Source organism: Candoia aspera, chromosome 3 (genome assembly GCF_035149785.1).
Source record: "Candoia aspera isolate rCanAsp1 chromosome 3, rCanAsp1.hap2, whole genome shotgun sequence".
In the NCBI taxonomy this organism is placed as follows: Eukaryota; Metazoa; Chordata; class Lepidosauria; order Squamata; family Boidae; genus Candoia; species Candoia aspera.
The window spans coordinates 188,632,939-188,653,657 of NC_086155.1; the positions used below are offsets into that span (position 1 = coordinate 188,632,939).

Below are 20,719 nucleotides of genomic sequence, written 5' to 3' on the forward strand. Positions count from 1 at the left end.
GGAAGTGAGCAAGTGCCTCCCCAGCCTCCCCATCTTTCACCTAGGAATTCTCCGTTCGGTTTATCTGCTGGGGGGACCCTCCGCTCTCCACGCACACTTTTTTGCGCGCGCGTGTGAGACAGAAACGTTTGGGAAGACGTGAGCGAGGTCTAGTTTGGGTAGCAACCGGTTTTTACGCAGTCCCGGACAAGCTGTGAGGAGGGCTGCGAAAAAACGAGCGTATGTCGACAATAGACGGATATATCGTAAGTATATGCTGCGTCCTGTAATACGTGAAAGTTGGGAGTGATTTACATTAGACGGTTGATTTTCAAGTTTGGATGGCGCTTCCCGACTGCTTGAGCTTGCCTGCGTAGCTATTGGGAACAAATAGTTTCTCCGCCTGGCTGCATTTCTAACACTTCGGGAGTATCTCGCTGCATGCAGTGGAATGCTGTTGAGTAAACATGCAGAGGCTTGTGTTTTATGTGGTAGTAACTGGTTTTTAGCGGAGCTACCTTGCTGCTGTTGAAGAGAACAAATCCAGTATTCTTTTGTCTGGTAGAAATACGGAAGAGGCTTCTTGTTAAAATTCTAAGTACAATTTTCTTTTCTGTTTAATGTTTACAAGACTCCCGATGCAGTTAAAGCAGCTGTCAATTAACTTCTTTTGGTTACTTTGCAGTTTGCCTTGGGGGGGGAAATGTAACCTTTAAAGCACGGCGGATGCAAATATGACGAGAAGCAAGAAATGTAATCTCTGAATGTCAGTATTCTGCTTGAGAGTAAGCAAGACAGACTTCTTTCCTCTCTGAAAGAAAAAAAATCCTTTTGGAGAAGCTGATCATTACAGTGCACAGAAGTGGAAATATTTGGAAAGATGGGGATCCTTGTTTTCCTTCTGATCTGGAGTTTAATCTTAAACTTGACCGATGGACACAGTTTGTTCACATGTGAACCTATTATTATCCCAAAATGTTCTGGAATGACTTACAATATGACATTTTTTCCTAATATGATGGGACATTATGATCAGGACACTGCAGCATCCCACTTGAAGGTGAGTTTTGTCCTTGTACATGTGTATAAGCAGTTTTCCTGTAATGCAGATACCTTTGCTAGTACAAAGATGTAAGATTATTATTTTGGGAACCTTGACTACTGGTAATTCAAGAAACAATTTATAGCATCCATTATCTGTGTGTCTAACAGTTAATGCAGTGAAAGTACATGAGGACTATCCCTATAATTCTTTTTTTTCAGTCTGCTTTTAAATGTATTTTCCAAAATTGTCTTTGTTTTGACAGCTTGGCTCAGTTCCATCTGCAATGTTTTGATGTGTTAGGGGCAAGAGCTGGGAATTGAGCTTGCCAGAGCCGTTTTCAGAGATGAAAACATAAATAACTGCCTGCATTTGGCCGGTCGGGTATATGAATGGGACAGAGCCTTTATTTCAGGCTCTGCAAACAGTTATCCATTAGATTATTGTAAAATATTCTGTATTCTACTTTTGAAGAGTGTTGGGAAGGTACAGTTGATGCAAAATGATGCAAAATTTAGGTTGCTCACTGGTATAATGATTATGATCATTATGATACTGAGAGATCTGCATTGCTGCTTATCTTCTAGAGGCAGGTCAAGGTGTTGATTTAGCTTTAATGGTTTAGTTGTCTGAGGACAACTAAACCATTAAAGCTTTAATATCTAGTTGTCTGAGGATTGTCTTGTTATGAGTTAGCTCTGCATAAAAGGACCGAGTTAAGCATCCATTCAGAGAAGCATGATTTGACAAGGCCAAGAAGGATTAGGCCTTTCCCTGGGGAATGCTTTCATTTCAGAGTTGACTGCTACTCTTTCAATTTGCCCTTTTGAAGGTATAATTTTTAAAATTATTGATACATATCACTATTAACTTTTGGTATATAAACACTGTATCTTGTTTTTCTAGAATTAGCTGATTTGTGTTATATAAGCTAATTTTTCTTATATTTTCTTTTTCCTATATTTAAATGTCAGTTTCATAAATAATTAAAAATCCATTTAAAATAAAATGTTTCAATATTTTAAAAAATCCAATTAACAATCCTTAGCTATCCAGAAGAAACCTATCACCTGAAATGTTATCAAAAGAGAGCTTTTTATGTATCCTGCCTAATTTTCTGTATTGGCTCCTGAACTAAGGTATTTTAATCATTGGACTAAAAACTTCTTGGTTGTTATAGCAGGTAGCCTCTTATGAGATCTCTTCAGGCCTCAAGCATCTGCCTGCATAAAAATTAATTGCTGTCTATAAGTTCTAAACTGTGAAATGTGGTTTTTATATTTCTAGTCACACTACTAAAACAAAGACATTGCAACTAATGATAATTTCTGTATCGAACAGTTTATATGAAGAAAAGTTGTCTTGCAGTTGATGTTTTCAGCTACATATGCATTCAAAACTGATTGGTATAAATCTGTCTGATGTAGTTAAACAATAGATTAGAATATATGTAGCTCAGGGTTGAACTGTGGAATCCTTGGTACTCTGAGCTTGGTTGTTTGCCTGCAGACATTTTTTTTTAGATTTTTTTATCCAGCCTTTATTATTTTTATAAATAAGTCAAGGCAGCAAACATGCCAAATACTCCTTCCTCCTCTTATTTTCCCCACAACAACCACCCTGTGAGGTGAGTTGGGCTGAGAAAGAGGGACTGGCCCAAAGTCACCCAGCCGGCTTTCATGCCTAAGATTGGACTAGAACTCACAGACTCCTGGTTTCTAGTCCGTTGCCTTAACCATTAGACCAAACTTTCATTATCCAGCGAGGAGAAAACCACACCCCCACCAACACTGGCAGGGCAAGCTACAGTATATAAACAGGGAGCAAACCCCACACTCACTAGCAATGATGATGTTACCTAGTTGGGTAATGAAACGTCTGCAAACAACCAAGCTCAGAGAACACCAAGGACTCTGTAGTTAAACAAGTCTTTTGCCCATTAATAATGGCTGTCTCCTAAACATGTATATTTGCATGTAAGAAAGTTTTGCGAAAGGCATGGTGGCAGCTGAGGATAGACAGATAGGGTGATGTCACCTCATTAATGATTGTTTCAATATAGGTATAAAGAAGTCTTATGTACACATGCACAGAAATAAATAGCATTTGAGCGCTCAATTTATCCCTTGTAATATAACTCTGGCAAGTCAACACATGTGGAAATGAAGATAAAAAATTAAACATTGTGCATGCTTTCTAAAGCTGCAATTTTAAGTACAATTATACAGGAGTAAGTCCTATTGAATTTGGCAGGATTTGCTTCTAAGGAGGACTTTCCTCAGCAAAATGAGGTGCCTTTAAGGTATCTGTCAAGTATTAATATAGGCATTGCATCAAAAAGTAAACCTCCCACTCCCCAAATTAGGCTGCTTTTTGCAATTTGGGGCAGGATTTTAAGAACCAAAATTGGCATTTTAAGTACTAGGTCAGGAGTGGAGAACTAGATTCAACACCTGTAGGAGTTTGGCGAGGGAGTTTAATGGGAGGAAGAGGCAAAAGTGAGGAAGGGGCTGTGTCTCCCAAGGGATTGTATGCAGAGCTGTAAGGGCAGAGCTCTCTTGAATAGTTGCAAGAGGTGGGTCCTGGGAGCTGCTGATTGCCCATTGTAGGGACTGGATGACCGATTCCTGTTTAGTAAACAGCTTAAGATGAATTTAATGCAGCTCAATTCAGAGGGCATCCCCCTGATTGAGTTATCAGAGCCAGCAGGAATTTGCCTGAGGAGGAGGGAGTCCTTGTAAGCTTAGAGTTTGTACCTGACTAATGTGAGAGAACCTGGGAAAGGAACAAGAGATGCAAACCTTTCTACTGATAGTGGAAAGAAGAATGAAGAAAAAGTGAAAATGAATGGACATAAGCCTGCCATTGTGACATGCCATACATGTGACATGTTTATCTTCCTGCCTGAAAACAACCAGGGTTATGTTTACAGCAAATGAGCTCTTGAAGAAAAAGAAACACGATTGGAGCGGTGAGTAGCCACACTTCAATCAATGAGAAATGATGAGGATTTATCATTTCAGAGAAAGGAGACTCTACAACTGAGACACAGTGAAAGCAACTCTCCATAAAGAAGACAAATAGAAAAGCAAGGAGAGTGGATGAGAATAACAACCATCAACAAGATACACAAAACATACTCTCAAACAGCTTTCTAGTCTTCACAGATGAAACAGTCTATTACTGTTTAAAGAAAAAGATGTTGCAGAACGAGGGATGGTTAGAAAGGATGCAATTGTGCTATATAAGAAGACGAGAAGATTTACTGTTAGGAACTATTGAAACAAGGGACCATCAGGCAGATCCGTCAACTCATGAAGCGTGCTGTCTTCCAAGAGAGAGGAACAAGCATGTAACAGAACAAGTTCCAAGACTTACTGATTCAACTGATGGTTATCCTTTCTGCTGACTCACTTGGGGATAAATAGGTTGTAGCTGTTCTTTGCAGTACTGTCACAATGGGCTTTGAAAATCTTGGAAGGGGTCTCAGCCCTGGGGGCTCAGATGATTTTGTAAGCCACCTTTCTGGTCTATGGAGGAGGTTTAAAAAGAAAAGAATACTGCAGATCAATGACTGGCAGTGCAAATGAGAGAGATTTGGTTTCTTGGATCATGATCTGAGTTACAACTCATCTCATTTTAGTAGTCTGTGCTAAGTATCTCACAAAGACTGTTAAAATATGTTTGGTTGAAGGACAATAAGGTTCTTTAGGAGAGCTTTATGAATCATGTGGAAGGTAGAAATGAAAACAAATTGACTATACAAATCAAATAAAACTCCAAAATAAGGAGGTCAGATAAAAACTTTACGCAACTTAGGAAGCAAGAGTGTTGCTAAAACAGGATCTCTTAAACCAGTGTTTTTCAAACCTTTTCAGGCCACAGAGCCTGTTTAAAAAAAAACAAACCAATCTCTGATGAAGAGGTAAAGGACTAGTGAGAGAAAATTGACTGCATTTGAGTGACATATACATATATCCCTTAATCTCTCATGGAACACTAGGGTTCTGCAGAATGCAGTTTGAAAAACCCTGTCTTAAACCACTGAAAAGTCAGAAAGTTTGTGGCCTTTATTATCTAGGCATTAATGTTCAGAATATGGGAAACAAACAAAATAACCTTAAGATGTTAATGCAGAAGGGAAAATAGATTTAATAGTTGTAATGGAAATTGGTAGATAACTCCCATGACTGGTAGATAATTCATACAGCATTTGAAGGATACTTTTTGTTTCAACTGGAGCCAGTTTAGTGTAGTGGTTAAGGCACCAGGCTAGAAAGTGGGAGACCGTGAGTTCTAGTCCCACCTTAGGCACAAAGCCAGCTGAGTGACCTTGGGCCAGTCACTTTTTTTCATCCCTAGGAAGCAGGCAAGGGCAAGCCACTTCCAAAATCTTACCAAGAAAATTGCAGGGACTTGTTCAGGCAGTTGCCAGGAGTCAATGCTGACTTGAAGGCACCAAAAAAAAATTGTTCCAAAAGAGCAGAAGCAATTGAAGGAGGAGGGAGTTGTACTATATGTGCAAAAGGCCTTTGGAAAACAAATTGCTTCTGTTTCTGACCTTAAAATATCAAGAGTGAATCGAGTCAAGGAAGGCCGCTGTAGATGGGCACCATCTTTATTGTTACCACACAAACTTCCTGAACATTTTAATGCAAATTTAAATTAATGTATTGCAGCTTACCCAATGCTTGATTTGTCTGTGCACCCATGCTTTCTCCCTGCATTCATGATTTATTTTAGTCGTTTTACGTATTTGATATGGATATTATAATTAGTATTTTGTTCATTATAGCTATCCATGTATTTTATGCATAATTTGGCATAATTTGTGTATCCTGTCTTAGAGTGTTTTCAGTCTTTCTTCCTCAACAATTCAACTGGTAATTGTTTTCCCTCACTTTTTGTTTTGGTGTTTCTCAGGAAATGTGGTTTACTGTACAATAGAACATTTCCATTTGGCCCATATAATGGATACCCCAAATAAAGGAAAAATCTATTGACTTGTACATTTTCTGGGTGGACATTGAATGCAACAAACAAAATAACAGTTAGATAAGCATCTATCCTGATGCTTTAGAAAAAGTCACCTGTCACTATGTCATCTAGCAGAAGGAAGAGGTCAAGCCTATGGCAGGCTAAGCATTGGGGCTATGGATGTTTAATTAGAAGTGCAGTGTGATTATGCAAGAAAAATGAGTATAAGGCTTATGAGGTTCACCATAGAAACCTGGAGTATAATTAATGGGAGGAATTAATATGCCTCATCTACAAGTGCAGGTGCATATGAAAACATCTGTACACTCTTTCTTGCTCTCAATCCACCATGACATTTAATGGATAAAGCCTATCTCTATGTACATTTCATGTATTAAAAGGTGAGGAGACTAGTACCTCACCTTATCCCTGCAGCATAACATTTCCGAACTGTGACCCCCCCCCTTTTTTTTTAATTGAACTTTAATTTTGGTCCATGGTAAAACCTGTGGTTTGCTACATTTCAACTGTTAGTAGAAATCTCAGTGAAATAAATCACATTGCTGGAATTTTTCTCTTCTCAGAACTGAAGTTTCAGAAGAAGTTAATTGAGAAATGGAAACCCATTCTGTACGGCTTTTCACAAAAGCAAGTTGGCAGATTTTTTGGTCAAGTTCTTATTAAAATGTTACAGTGTGGAAATCATTCTTTTTATAAAAGGTCTGTAACAAGCTGGTAGTCTTTCAGGAAGGAAAAACGGATTAAAGCCACCCTTGCTTTGATTTGCTCTGAATTTTCTTTACACTAATCCACATATCATTTTCCTCTCCCAAAGCTGTTTCTTCCTCTTCTGAATCTCAAGTGCTCTCCAGATGTCCATACATTTCTGTGCAAAGCCTTTGTGCCTGCTTGCTTTGAACAAACACGTGTAGTTCACCCTTGCCGGAGCCTTTGTGGAAGAGTGTATGCAGAGTGCAAAAAGGTGATAGACACGTTTGAAATTGGATGGCCTAAGGAACTTGAATGTAGCAGGTACACTACTTTTCATATTTTTTCTCTTATTTCTGTTTTTTGAATTTATACCCTATGGCAGTCTTATGATTCAGCAGCGTATAAGATATGAAAAAGAAAAAAATAAATAAAACATCCATAGCAGGATTCAAACACAAACCACATAAAAAGAATAAAAATAGGTTAACAACCACTATTTCTACTAGAATTTACTTAGGTCCGTCTGAGATTGAGTCCAGCTGAATATCTCTTCATATTGCAGATATGTGCCCCTCTGTTTTTGCATGTAGTTGACACTATGCATCAAATAGTTGCTTCATGATGAATATTCACTTACAGGATATTTGACGCCCAAAACTGTCTCCATGCTCCCCCCATTTTGGGGGGGAGGGGGAACAATTTTATGGATTGGGTACCTGCATGCCCAGTCATTAAATTAGCATGCATTTCTCTTCCCAAAATTCATGTCCTTGAACATGACATGACAAGAATCTAATTCTTTCAGGGAATTAGATTCCACTTCCAACACACATGAAAACAGTGACTAGTGAAAAATGTGATTAGTCTTAAACCAAGAACTAGAAATTTTTAACTTCTGCAAACTTTGAGATTCCCTCTTTTGCTTGGATGGTGTGATTTTGATGTAATTGACCTATGTTAAATTCATTTTGCTGTTAGGTTATCATATAGTTGATGCTTCATTGTTGCTTGACAGTATTATTTTATATGGAGGTTAAACTGTAACCCAGGTCCATTTTCTGAGCCATGAAGATTGAGAATTCTGAGAATTGTAGTTTAGCACATCTAGAGGGTACCTGATTAGAGGGCATGGTTTTTAGAGTTTATATTGAGGCTTAGAAAGAGATGTATACATGTCCCATTCCAGATTTTTCTGTTAACTGGGTGCTTGGTTGCATTGGACCAGTTTTCAGGTCTTTTTCTCCTTAGGAAATTCTGTAAGAGTTCTGATATCTTATAGATAATTGAGGGGGATTTGCAACTGTGTATGAAGGCTAATTAGCAAATCAAAATTTCTACAGGATAGAACAGTGTTTCTCAACCTTGACAACTTTAAGATGGGTGGACTTCAACTCCCAGAATTCCCCAGCCAGCCAGCCATGTTGAGACTTGCTCTAGAGACCCATTGTCAGGAATTAGGAAGGCCTCTCACTCTTGACCATACAGGACAGAGTGTTAGGCTTGGAGCCATTTTTGGTTCCTACTTTTATTTATGACAATTGATGACTTAGCTGTGGCCACTTTTCTTAAATAAGGACTCAGCATTCGCCATTCATGCTTGGAAAATCTTGTATTGACTATAGCCGTTTTCCACTTGGAGCTTCTCTGAAGACTGTATGAATGCTTCAGTTAGTGCAGAGTGCTGTAAGTAACTGCTCAACTGACACAGGCCCTTGGAAATTACTATTTATGACCTGGAATTAACGTTTCGTTGTATTGGCACAGATCCCTTGTTAAAGTCTTAAACAGTCTGGGAAATGGAAAAGTTATTCTAAGAGCTGTGGATTGACTTTTAGCAACTTCTGCCTTTGATGGACAAGAGGCAGATTATTGCTTCAGTGTACTTCAGATTGTGTTCCATCACTGTGGCTTTCTGGTGGATTCTTCCCTGTTAATTTAATGAAGTGTGTGAATATTTACAAAGCATTTAACTTTTAGAATTGGAATAAAACCTTTAAGATCCTGTCAAAACTGTTTATTTTAAAAAGGTTTACAAGTAAAATAGGCATAGATTATGCTTACAAATGTATGTCTTGTATTTTGTGAAGTTACTTGAATACTTTGTGTGTGTGTGTGTGTTAAGAGTGACAATGAATGGAAGCCCCAGATAGCATATGGCCAGCTCTATAGTACCGTTACCATTTTCCCCCTTTTTTGACTTTCTAGGTTGGAAGACTGTGATGAAACTGCTGCTGTCACTGCTTCTTTTACTACAAGAGGCCAGGACACATGGAAGATTCCAGGGCAGCCCAGAAGGGACTATGGATTTTGGTGTCCACGTCATTTGCAGACTTCCAGTGGGCAAGGCTACAAGTTTTTGGGCATTGAGCAGTGTGCACCCCCTTGCCCCAACATGTACTTCAATGATCACGAGCTGGATGTTGCCAAAAGCTTTACTGGCATTGTTTCAATTTTTTGCCTTTGTGCCACTCTGTTTACATTCCTAACATTTTTGATAGATGTTAAAAGGTTCAGGTATCCAGAAAGGCCAATCATATACTATTCTGTTTGTTACAGTATAGTGTCTCTTGTTTTCTTCCTTGGCTTTGTCCTAGGAAATAGAACAGCCTGTAATAAGGGGGATGAAAAACTGCAGCTTGGTGAAACCGTTGTCCTTGGTTCTCAGAACAAAGGTTGCACCCTTGTCTTCATGGCTTTGTATTTTTTCACAATGGCCGGAACTGTCTGGTGGGTGATCCTCACAGTCACTTGGTTCCTTGCTGCTGGACGGAAATGGAGCTGTGAAGCTATAGAACAGAAAGCCATGTGGTTCCATGCAGCTGCCTGGGGCATGCCAGGGTTTCTCACAGTTATGCTCCTTGCCATGAACAAAGTGGAAGGTGACAATATTAGCGGCGTCTGTTTTGTTGGCCTCTATGACTTAGATGCTTCTCGATATTTTGTTCTCTTGCCTTTGTGCATTTGTGTCTTCGTTGGTTTATCTCTCCTTTTAGCGGGTATAATTTCCCTAAATCATGTGCGCCAAGTCATACAGAATGATGGCAGGAATCAAGAAAAGCTGAAGAAATTCATGATTCGAATTGGTGTCTTCAGTGGCTTATACCTTGTGCCTCTAGTGATACTCTTGGGATGTTACATCTATGAGCAGGTGTATAGGAAGATCTGGGAAACCACTTGGGTTTATGATCATTGTGATCAATTCCATATCCCCTGTCCTTATCAGGTAAGGTTGAAATATTAGCACAATTAATGCCTGAACAACAAAGAATAATGTATGCAGTATTGGGGTTTTGGTTGTATGTTTTGATGCATCAGTCCATAAGCAAGGAGAGCATTGATTTGAAAGACTCTTTGGTGCTACCACTCCTTTTAGGAGATCTGCACAGTTTCCATAACTATTGAATACTGTAGCACTGGGTTGTATAATTTCTTCTGTAAGTACCAAATGCATGGCCTGTGTGTCATGAAGTGTATAGAAGCCTTTAGAAAATGTTAAGGGCTTCATAACTGTAACTCCTTAAATTGAAGATGGTAGAAAGAGGACTGTGTTACTCAGATGAAATACAAAATTCGTTACTGGAGCATAATCTTGTAGGTTTTGGGTCCAGCATCTTCCTGTTAGAAGATAATGACTTGGAGAACATTGATTTTTTTTTTAGAATTGTTAGGTAAATTGTTAGCAGCATCCTCATAGCATAGTTAATAGTATCCTCAGTTTTGAATGAGTACTTTCATGCGTACATTCTCAAACATTCAAGAATTGAGTGATATTTAATATGGGGAAAATCACATCATTTGCATAACAAACACAAATCTGGATTAAATGGACATTTGGGTTTAACAAGTACCTCTCTCCTAAATGATCCATAAAGCCAAATGTTTACCATCTGTATTTAGATAAAAATTATAAGCAGCCAAGTAACTGCAAGTTAAATATCTTTGATATATTTGTGTCATTTCAGTATTATAAAACGTTGAAGTTCTTTAATATTTTCTAAAAGATATTCCAGGTTTTGTGCTTCTGTGAAGTTACTAAAATGCTAGGGTAGTTTCCTTCTAATCCCTAATACACAAAAGGAGAAAAAATCCCTCTTTCATCTGCAGCATTATAATTTTTAGAGATTCCAGTTTTAAGTGTGCAGAGTAGGTATTTTTAGTTTGAATTTTTAGCCTTTCCACTATAAATCAGAAACACCATTTTGTCCTCTGAAATGTAATGCAGGGAAAAACCATTTTTCCATTGTATTTTCAGTAAATGCTTATTGTTTTCCAGATCAAAACATTAGCTAGACCAGAAATAACTTTGTTTCTACTGAAATACCTGATGACTTTAATTGTTGGCATCTCTCCAGTCTTCTGGATAGGAAGTAAAAAGACCTGTTCAGAATGGGCCAGTTTCTTCAACAGAAATCGCAAAAGAGAGTAAGATGTGTTTTTGTATTTTGTAGTTTTAGTTATAAATAAAATGCCTAAATACTAGATGATATGAATACTTAAAAATAAGATGCTTTTGACTTTGTTCTTGGAGTGCAGGAAAATAGATGCTACATATGAAGTGCTTAGGGGTATGAATACTGTGACCTAGAGGTAACACTGTTTTGTTTTACTAAAAACGGCATATGTAAATAACAGATATCATGTGAGCACTATTAGATGTTGACTGACCTGGTGTACCAGTTTTATGAACGCTCCAAGTTCAGAATGAATGCATTAATGAGTTCTAGTCCCACCTTAGGCATGAAATCCAGCTGGGTGACTTTGGGCCAGTCCCTCCCTCTCAGCCCAACTCACCTCACAGGGTTGTTGTTGTGGGGAAAATAGGAGGAGGAAGGCGTATTAGGTATGTTCGCCACCTTGAGTTATTTATTAAAAAAATAAAGGCGGGATAAAAATTAATTGAATAAATAAAGGGCTCAAGCTTTGACACTTTGCCCAGATACTGGCTGTATTCACATGACACACTGCACCACAAATAAGCCAACAACATTTTTAGCTGTGTTGTGAAACCCCAGTCCCACAGGCTAACTTATGGTACAGTGTGTTTTCAGTTAATGATAGGCAACCATGCTGTGAAAATACAAGAATTTGGAGGCAGCTTTTAGTGTTACACACAAGGCAATAAACTGTGAGTTGAATGGAGTTAAATAGAAGAGAAGGAAACAATTAGTGGAATGTTTTTTTTAGAAAAGAGCGGACAATAGGCTGAGAAACCAAAGGATGCAGATGGAGGCCTAAGGAAACAATTGAAGGAGAAGATATAAAATAGGGGAAAAAAAGCCAAAGTGAATGTATATGTGAATATCACACTATCAGAGGAAGGTAGGTCATGAAGCATGAAGTTTGATAAGCTGGATAGGGTGGCTTTATGAAGTTAACCGAACAAAAAGAGAAGACAAAGGATGGATAAGTTGGTAGAGCAACATTTCCCAGCATGGTCCGTCCAGCTATAGTAGGACTGCAATTCCCAGAATACTCAGGCAGCACATACAGTTTACAAGCTCCATTGATTTTAACAGGATAAGTGTCTATAGCTCCACAGTTTTTCCCACCTGATTCCCTTCAGTTATACTGAACTCCATGTTGAAGAGGAATTACGGAATTTGAAAAGCTGTGGCTTAAGAACAAAAGACTAGTTTGTACTGGACTAGTTTGGAGAAACTCTGATCTTCCAAATATTTTTAATATCTTCCTTTAGCCTCAGCCAGCATGGCTAATGGGCAGGGATGATGGGAGCTATGTCTGACAGCATTTTAGTGGGCAACATACACTCCACCATTTAGCGAGATAGTGGAATCATAAAGTTAGAAAGCCCATTTATGCCATCAAGACCAATCCCCTGCTTTGTGTAGCAATCTAAATTAAGCATCCAGAACAGATGGCTGTCTAGTTACACTTGAAGACAGCTAGTGAAGGGGAACCCATCACCATTGTTGATAATTTCTTCTGCTTTTAACTCTTCTTACTGCTAAGAAATTGTTCCTGATTCTGCTTCTGCAATTCTGCTTCCCAACTGTTTCCTGATTTCTGAGTTGATAGAGAACAGGTCTTGAACGTTTTCATGACACCCCTTCAGGTACTTGAAAAATGCTATTGTATCCCTCCTCAATCTTTCTTTTCTCAAGCGTTCTCATTTCTTTCGATCACTCAGTTCTTTCCATCTCTTCAATTTTATAGGACTTAGATTTAGGCTTGTAATCATCCTCATTGCATTTCACGTGCTCCGGTCCTTCATTGAATAGCTAGTATACTTTATTTCCCCTCTTCATTTTATTTTGATCTGAAAAGGTCCTCCAGAGAAGGAGAGCACACCTCTGCATTTAATAGCCTCTAGAAGTTCCTCCTGATGTCTAGCCTGAATCTTTTTCCTTCGAGTTTTCACTTGCAGGCTCTGGTCCTGCCCTCTGGGGTAATAGCCACTCCCTATTCCATGTGATAGTCCTTCAGATGTTTGAAGACTGCTATTGTATCTCTCCTCAGCCTTCTATTCTAGACTGAGACTTTAAGATTTCCTCGTAGGCTTTAGTTTCCAGACCTTTAACCATCTTTGTGGTCTTTCTCTAATTTGCTCAAATTTGTCAATATCCTTTTGAACAGTGATGCCCAGAACTGACACAGTAATCCAAACAGGGCAGAGTAGGAAGAAATTACTTTCTGTGCTCTGGAACCTACGCTCCACTTAATGAATTTGCCAGATAGCACTTTTTAACAGCTTTGTCACGCTGCTGGCTCACATTTAACCTTTGGTTGACAGACCCTTTTCACACAGTCAAGCCTGATCTCCCCCACCATGGACTTACACCTTACGTTTCTTCTCCCAGGATGCAGGACTTCATATTTCTCCCTCTTAAATTTCATGGTCATTTCCATCCACTTCTTAAATTGTCTAGGTCTTTTAAAATCTTTTTTTCATTGAAAGGATTAGTTACCTTTCCCAGCTTTGTGTCAGCTGCAAATATTACAAGCTTCCTTTGTAGTTTCTCTCCATTTCTGTAGACTTTCTATAAAAGCTGAAAAATATTGAAAGTACAATCTGGCCTAAAATGAAATCTACAAGTATTTTGACATTGACCTGAATAAGTTGAAGGTTTAGAAATCTACATTCAGCTGGCACGTCTAAATAATTACAGAGGAAGGTGTTAATTAGCATTTGTTCTATCTTTTCCCTAATCAGTCCAATCAGCGAAAGCCGGAGAGTGTTGCAAGAATCGTGTGAATTTTTCTTAAAACACAACTCCAAAGCAAAGCACAAAAAGAAACATTACAAATCCAGCTCTCACAAACTGAAGGTGATTTCCAAGTCAATGGGGACTAGCACAGGTGCTACAAGCAATCATGGGACTTCTGCAGTGGCCATTGCTAACCATGATTATTTAAGCCATGAAACCTTGACTGAGATCAAAAGTTGTCTGGAAACATCTGAGAGAGAGATGGAAGCAGACACCGTACGTAGCCAGAGGGTGGAGGAGGAAGAGTTTGCTCGTAGTGAACACAGCGCATTACGAACGCAATCCAGCCCTAAAGTGCCTTTGGAACAGGAAGAACAAGAGAGAAAGGCTGACAACAAGCAAGATATGGCCAGCTTGTCTGAAAGCATAAAGAGAGTAGCTGAAGAAAGGTGAGACATTAAAGGTTTTTGCTTTAGTTCGTATCAACTACTGCATGTTCTTGTTACTAACTGCAAAAGGGACATTTACTAAAAGTAGTAAAAAAACAAACATATTCCATGAAAGTACATCTACGCTAGGCCTAGACCAGTGTTTCCCAACCTCAGCGACTTTAAGACGTGTGGACTTCAACTCCCAGAATTCCCCAGACAGTCATGCTGGCTAGGGAATTCTGGGAGTTGAAGTCCATACGTCTTAAAGTTCACACATCTTAAACTTGGGCACAAGAAACAAAACGTTAGGTGCAGTAGTTCAGAAAGTAAGTTATGTTTGTTATAGCCAAACACCCGAATAAAGTTTAGATTGCTTGCTGATAGAGGCTATGGCAGGGAAATTTGGTCAGATGCAGTAAAATGTATTGTTTCATAAAATGTTTGTTAGGGATCATTTTCCAAAACTGTTTATGGGAGAGAAAAGGGCATAGAAAATGCTATGCATTAAGTGACAGGCACCTCAAAATAACCATCAATTTTAGCGTGCGATTTTTATGACATACGCACAAAGTATTGTGGAAGTTGACCAAAACTAATGCAACAACGGTTGAAAGAATAAAAATGGAAAGCTGAAACAGACAGAGGCACCTGTTCCCCAGCATCCAATCTTGGAGCTTGGAGGAACAGTGTAATGTCTGAGGTAGGAATAACCACTATGGAAGACATGAGAAGTGAGATATCTCAATTCAGTGGAAAAACAGAGGCCTAATTTTTCTAGAGCAGAGACTTGAATATGAGTGTGAGAATGTTTTAACTGTCTAGGAGATCCTCTGGTTAGTTACACATCTGTAAAATGAGACTTCTTCCATAGTGAGGATACATAGTGTATAAGTACTATGGTGCATTGCATGTTAAAATGCTAAATAATGAAATCTTAAAAGGATGTGTTAAGTTTGATTTTCAATGATAGGTGTTTTATATATGGCCCTATCTTATCAGCTAGCCTGCTCTCCCTGAGCCTTTCTAATCACATTACAGGTAGTCCTCGACTTACGACCACAATTGGGACATGAACTTCTGTCACTAAGTGATGCATTCGCTAAGTGAGTTATGCCCAATTTTATGACCTTTTTTGGAGCAGTTGTTAAGTGAATCACTGCAGTTGTTAAGTGAATCACATGGTTGTTAAGCGAATCTGGCTTTCCCCATTGAATTTGCTTGTTGGAAGCCCCGTGGGAAGGTCACAAATGGCAATCACATGATCCTGGGACACCACAACCATTGTAAATACATGCCAGTTGCCAAGCGCCTGAATTTTGATCACATGACTATGGGGACACTGTGATGGATGGTCCTAAATGTGAGGACCGATCACAAGTCACTTTTTCAGCACCATCGTAACTTTGAACGGTTGTTAAATGAATGGTCATAAATTGAGGACTACCTGTATAGCAAAACCTATTTCTGGTAAACATAATAACCAAGGGCTATCTAGTCTTAGTCTTTATCAAGTATCTGGAAATTATGGGTCTACACCATAAGAAGTATATACTTGATTACTAAGGCTGCAACCCTATAGCTGATTAATTGGATTTCTATTTTTGGGTTTGAAGAGAGATCTCCAACTTCACTGGAGAGTTCTAATATCAGAGTCTTCCTTCTGGTTCTTGGCTGTTTCAAGGTTTGGAAACTCCAAAGTGGAAAGTGCTTGGAGCATTTATTGCACAAATATGCCATTTGATAATGAGGTTTCATATATCCAAAATCCCTTCCAGCCATCCACCTCTGCCAGAGCCTGGGAAAGAGGCTGATGTAAAGTAATTCCTAAAACAAAGGACTTATCAGAAAGTGGGAGATGCTACTTTTCCTGCACTGCCCAATCGTTACCATCAGGTCCCTGGATTAACTGGAGCACTCTGAGTAGAATTGGCCTACTCACTGAGCAATTTCAAAGGCAGTTATGACTCCACATAGTCCACTTTCTCTATTTTGAGCAACGGCACATGCCCCATCTGAGGCTGAGAGCCGGTCTCCTTCCCTGCTACACAAGATCTTTAATTGAATATATGGAGTTTGTGCATCATACATACAAAGCATGTGACCTGTATACATTATTCATTGCATCCCATATATTGTTTAAAAGGTGTGCATTTTCAAATTGGTTCATTTCATTCTTTGCTATTTGGATTATGTGTCTCAATGTAGAATGTTTTTCTTTGTGTATGTAATAGGACAACTCCTAAAAATGACATTGCTGAAGCTCCTCCACTCCAACTTGGTCATCCACATCTCAGTGTTTCCCAGACTGGCAGTACCAAGGGGTCAGGATTGCTCTTTGCCCACTCATCTTCAGACTCAAGGAAAGCTCAGGAGTCTGGTCATAGCTCAAACGGTTGAAAAAATGAACAAATTCTGATCCTTGTAGTCCTAGGACCTCTGAGGAGCACCAGGTTAGGAAAAATTCTGTTTCATGAATAATTTGAGGTCACAAAATGACTCCATTCTGTGTTAATATTGGACATGAGAGATGCATTGTGTCTTGTAAATAAGCACATTCTTTGCACTTCAACAAAAAGTAAAATAGTATTGTAAAGAGACACTGCTCTCTTGTTCCTTCTGTGGAATCTATCAGTTACCAAAAACTTTAAAGGAAAAAAGGGCAAATGTGTGATTTACCACTTCATATGCTTTATGTCAAACTGTGGTGAAATAAGGGAAGGATTTTTTATGCTGAAGTATATTGAAGAAAACTTAATTGCCTTAAGATCTTTTTAGTAGTGCTATTTATGCTTTAAAACTGAGTATGAACTGGTGACCTTTCAGAAATTGCAGTCCATCTCCATAAGCCTCAACTGCAATTGCCAATGGGTAAAGGTGATGCAAATCATAATGTAGGAACATCTGTTAATCCACAAGTGCTTCATCCTAGGGATTAAACTAACATAAATTGCTGTTTCACACAGTAATAAATTGTACAGAGTTTGTAGGGAGTGAAGAAGTTGACTCATCCTAACAGAGTAACAGGGCATCCCTGTTCTCTGAAGATTACTGAAAAAAAGTTCAAGTACTTGCAGCACCTTGGACTTTCTCAGCCAAAGCACAGACCGGAGTCTGCCCCTGTCCCTCTCATCAACCATCTCTGGCCTTTTCGTCTTAGATCTTTCTTACTGTCTAATTGGGCAAGGTCATGTCTTCTATTGAATCCTGAAATTCCTGCAGGTTAAATGGTGAGAAGGATATTAAAGCCAGAGGAGTGCAAAACATTTCAAACTTGAAATGTACTTTTTTGAGTTCCAAACAGGTTTAAAGCTTGAAATGTTTCCAGAAGAGTCAAAACATAGGTTTCACACTCAAAATGTTTTGCACTTTTCCACTGGAGACCTGCTTCCTCCTGTCAAATTTTTGATGTGTTTGAATTAAGGTCTTATGGAGAAAAACGGCAGTCTTGCTGGGCAGCTAAGAAAAGGCATTAAATAGTTGTGGATGCTCAAGACTCCTAAGCGCAGGCACTTCAGCGCAGACACTTATACTGGGCTTGAGTATTAATTCCTTTCCTGTGAGCCAATTACTATTTTAAAATCCTCAGCTTGTACATTTGAGCCATTGGTAGTATATTACAGTAGGCTATACACTGAAATGGGAAGAGAAATTGGAATCAAAATTAGTTTAAATCAGCTACTTTTATACAGTATTAGAATGTAATTCTGTTTCTTTTACATTATAGGATACTTAATATTTAGATACCACCCTCAGATCCTTCAGGGGTTTTGCTTGCACAGTGTTGCAAGGCTGGGAAGGGAGAGGAGGGGAATAAATCACTCTTGAGAGATTTTGGACAGTAATTGAATATTTAATCAAGCTGCTGCCTTTCAGTCTTGAATATAATTTCATACATACATACATACATACATACATACATACATACAGTCTTTAACGTGGTTTTGTAACGTTGCCTGCTGAATTTTGAACAACTGAAAGGTTTGCAGACATTTATGTGCTATTTTGTTCTGCCCTAATAAAGGGTGTTTTACTAAGGATGTAAGATTATTTTTTCTCATGGACCAACACTACTGTTGTTTTGGGGTTATCATTGTTATCTCTGTAAAGCCTGCATAAATGTGACATTGGACCACATTCCTTAAAAAAAAAACAATTTGCTTAATCAGTTAGAATCTGAACGTACAACTGATAGTCCATTACGTATGTGAAGCTAATTTTTGTAATTTTAATTACCTTTAACTGTTTTAAACAATGTATTTCCTATAGATAAAGACATTACCTTGGAAAAATGAGAGATATAAGCTTTTGATTGTATAGTTTCAGAACTCATTTACTGAGTTTGGATATTTGGGGATTATAAATAGTAAGTCAGATTTCTTCATTACTGTTGTCAACAGATAAAATTTGAACTGCTTCCAGTTCATTGTAGGTTCAACTAACTCCAAACTACAATTCTTATGAGTGTGTTGCTCAGAAACTATTTTGTCAGTAGTTGGCAATCTTTTCTCACCGTTCGAAAACAATGGTCTGTGTGTCTCCCCATTCTCAACATGGTATAGATTTCAGTGTTCTTTTAAAAATTATTTTTATGAAGGCAGCATTGCCCTTGGGGTCATCTTGCTGATTCTTCTTGATCAAGGGTGTAGAGAGATACCATCCAAAGACTGTTTCTTTGCATGCAGCCTTTAGTGATTTAGGTTTTAGACACGGTTCAGTCTGTGTGCCCACCAATAACTTTACTGTATGCAGTTGTGCCCAACAGTGTCTGCAGAGGAGGGTTGGGGGGCAGAACAGCAAAGTAGCATCATGCTGTCATGGCACAAGCCCTACCCTTCTTGGATATGCATTATGAAATGGACTGAGCTGATGGCATGACATTGCTTTTGTCATTTTGATGAGGGCAGGAAGCTTCTGTAGATGTCCGTGGTTTTATTTGAACAATCTTTATAATGAAAATTTCAGTTCCTTAGGGAGAAGCTGCTAAGCTCCCTTTAAACACCATGGAGATGATGTGAGAGATTGTAGGGTAGCTGGGAAATGGATGGAAGAGAGAGTAGACATAAAGAATGAAGAGATAGTGGGCAAGTCAGTTGATAGCTTATATCAAGTGTTTCTCAACCTTGGGAACTTTAAGATGTGTGGACTTCAACTCCCAGAATTCTGGGAGCTGAAGTCCAAAGAACTTAAAGTTGCTAAGGTTGAGAAACACTGATGTATGGCAACTTAGTCCAGGAAGTAGGAAACCTGGTCATTTGAAGCAGATCATTCAAAGCACTGTTTTTCAACCTTGGCAACTTTAAAATGTTGGCTGGGGAATTCTGGGAGTTGAAGTCCACACATCTTAAAGTTGCCAAGGTTGAAAAACACTGATTTAAAGAAATTCAACTTTAATTAAATCAGTATAAAGGAAGGTGAGAAATCCTCTTACAGGTTCCAAGATTCTGTATTTACCCCAGACTAGCATTAAAGATACCTAACTGAAGTCTGTGTAGTTCTGGCTTCCTTGATCTTGTCCATCTGTGTGAGGTTTGCTATCTAGCAGGTTTGTCTCCTTTAAATGCAGCTGAGTTGTCTGCAGTGTCATATTTGGGATACATGATCTGCAGCTCTAAGGCTTGGGGCAAGCCGTTTATCAAAGGACTTACTGAACAGTAACTGAATATATTTCCTGACTTTGCATAGACTAGATTGGGACATAGTGCAGAACAGGCATTACCACTGCTGCTATTGCCAGAAGCTATTATTATTCCCAGTCCTCTCTTCTTAAAGGCATCCTCATTTCTCAGCCCCACGATGCTAAAGATGGGCTTGCACAGCAGTTACACGAAAGGAAGGCAAGTGTTAATATTACATATGGTAGCAATATTCTTGCCCTTCACATATTTTTGCTAAGGAGCAAAAGGACGCAAGGTCTTATGTATACCATGTTCTTTACAGTTTGCTCCTTTCATGGCTGTTCCATACACTGGAAGAAAAACGCAAACTGCCACATGCCGAATAGTGGCATGGTAGAGCCTGTTAATGCTGTAGTTTTCGCTTATAGTCAAAATTCATGAACTGTTGTCACCACCTTTGAGAGCTGGTTTAGTGTAGTGGTCAAGGCACCAGGCTAGAAACCAGGAGACTATGTGTGAGGTTTTTATTTTAAGGCCTATAGAAACTCACAGCACAAGCCACGATGGATATGCAAAGTTCTTTATTAGGTCTTTCCCTCAGACTGTCAAAGCCACAACTGGCTCCACTTCCTCCCGCCTCCCCTCTTTGTCCTCCCGCCTTTTCTTTGTCCCACCCCTTCCTCTGTGTTGACAGCTTGCGTGATGGTGGCCTCTCAGTCTCTCAGCTGTGAATGGGGTTGCTGCTATCTGTTCTCTTCTTATCCCTTGCCCCTCCATTGCTCGTAGTCCTTCTTCTAT

General features: G+C 39.0%; 1 protein-coding gene across 1 annotated transcript; it reads left to right on the plus strand.

Annotated features, from left to right (window-relative positions):
• The first annotated feature begins 309 nt into the window (after positions 1 to 309).
• Positions 310 to 19,191, plus strand: FZD6 (frizzled class receptor 6). Its single transcript, XM_063299582.1, has 6 exons — positions 310 to 1,039; positions 6,834 to 7,030; positions 8,915 to 9,932; positions 10,983 to 11,131; positions 13,881 to 14,324; positions 16,538 to 19,191. Exons 1-6 carry the CDS (start codon positions 860 to 862, stop codon positions 16,701 to 16,703), a joined length of 2,154 nt encoding a protein of 717 aa, XP_063155652.1. The 5' UTR covers positions 310 to 859; the 3' UTR covers positions 16,704 to 19,191.
• Positions 19,192 to 20,719: the final 1,528 nt, after the last annotated feature.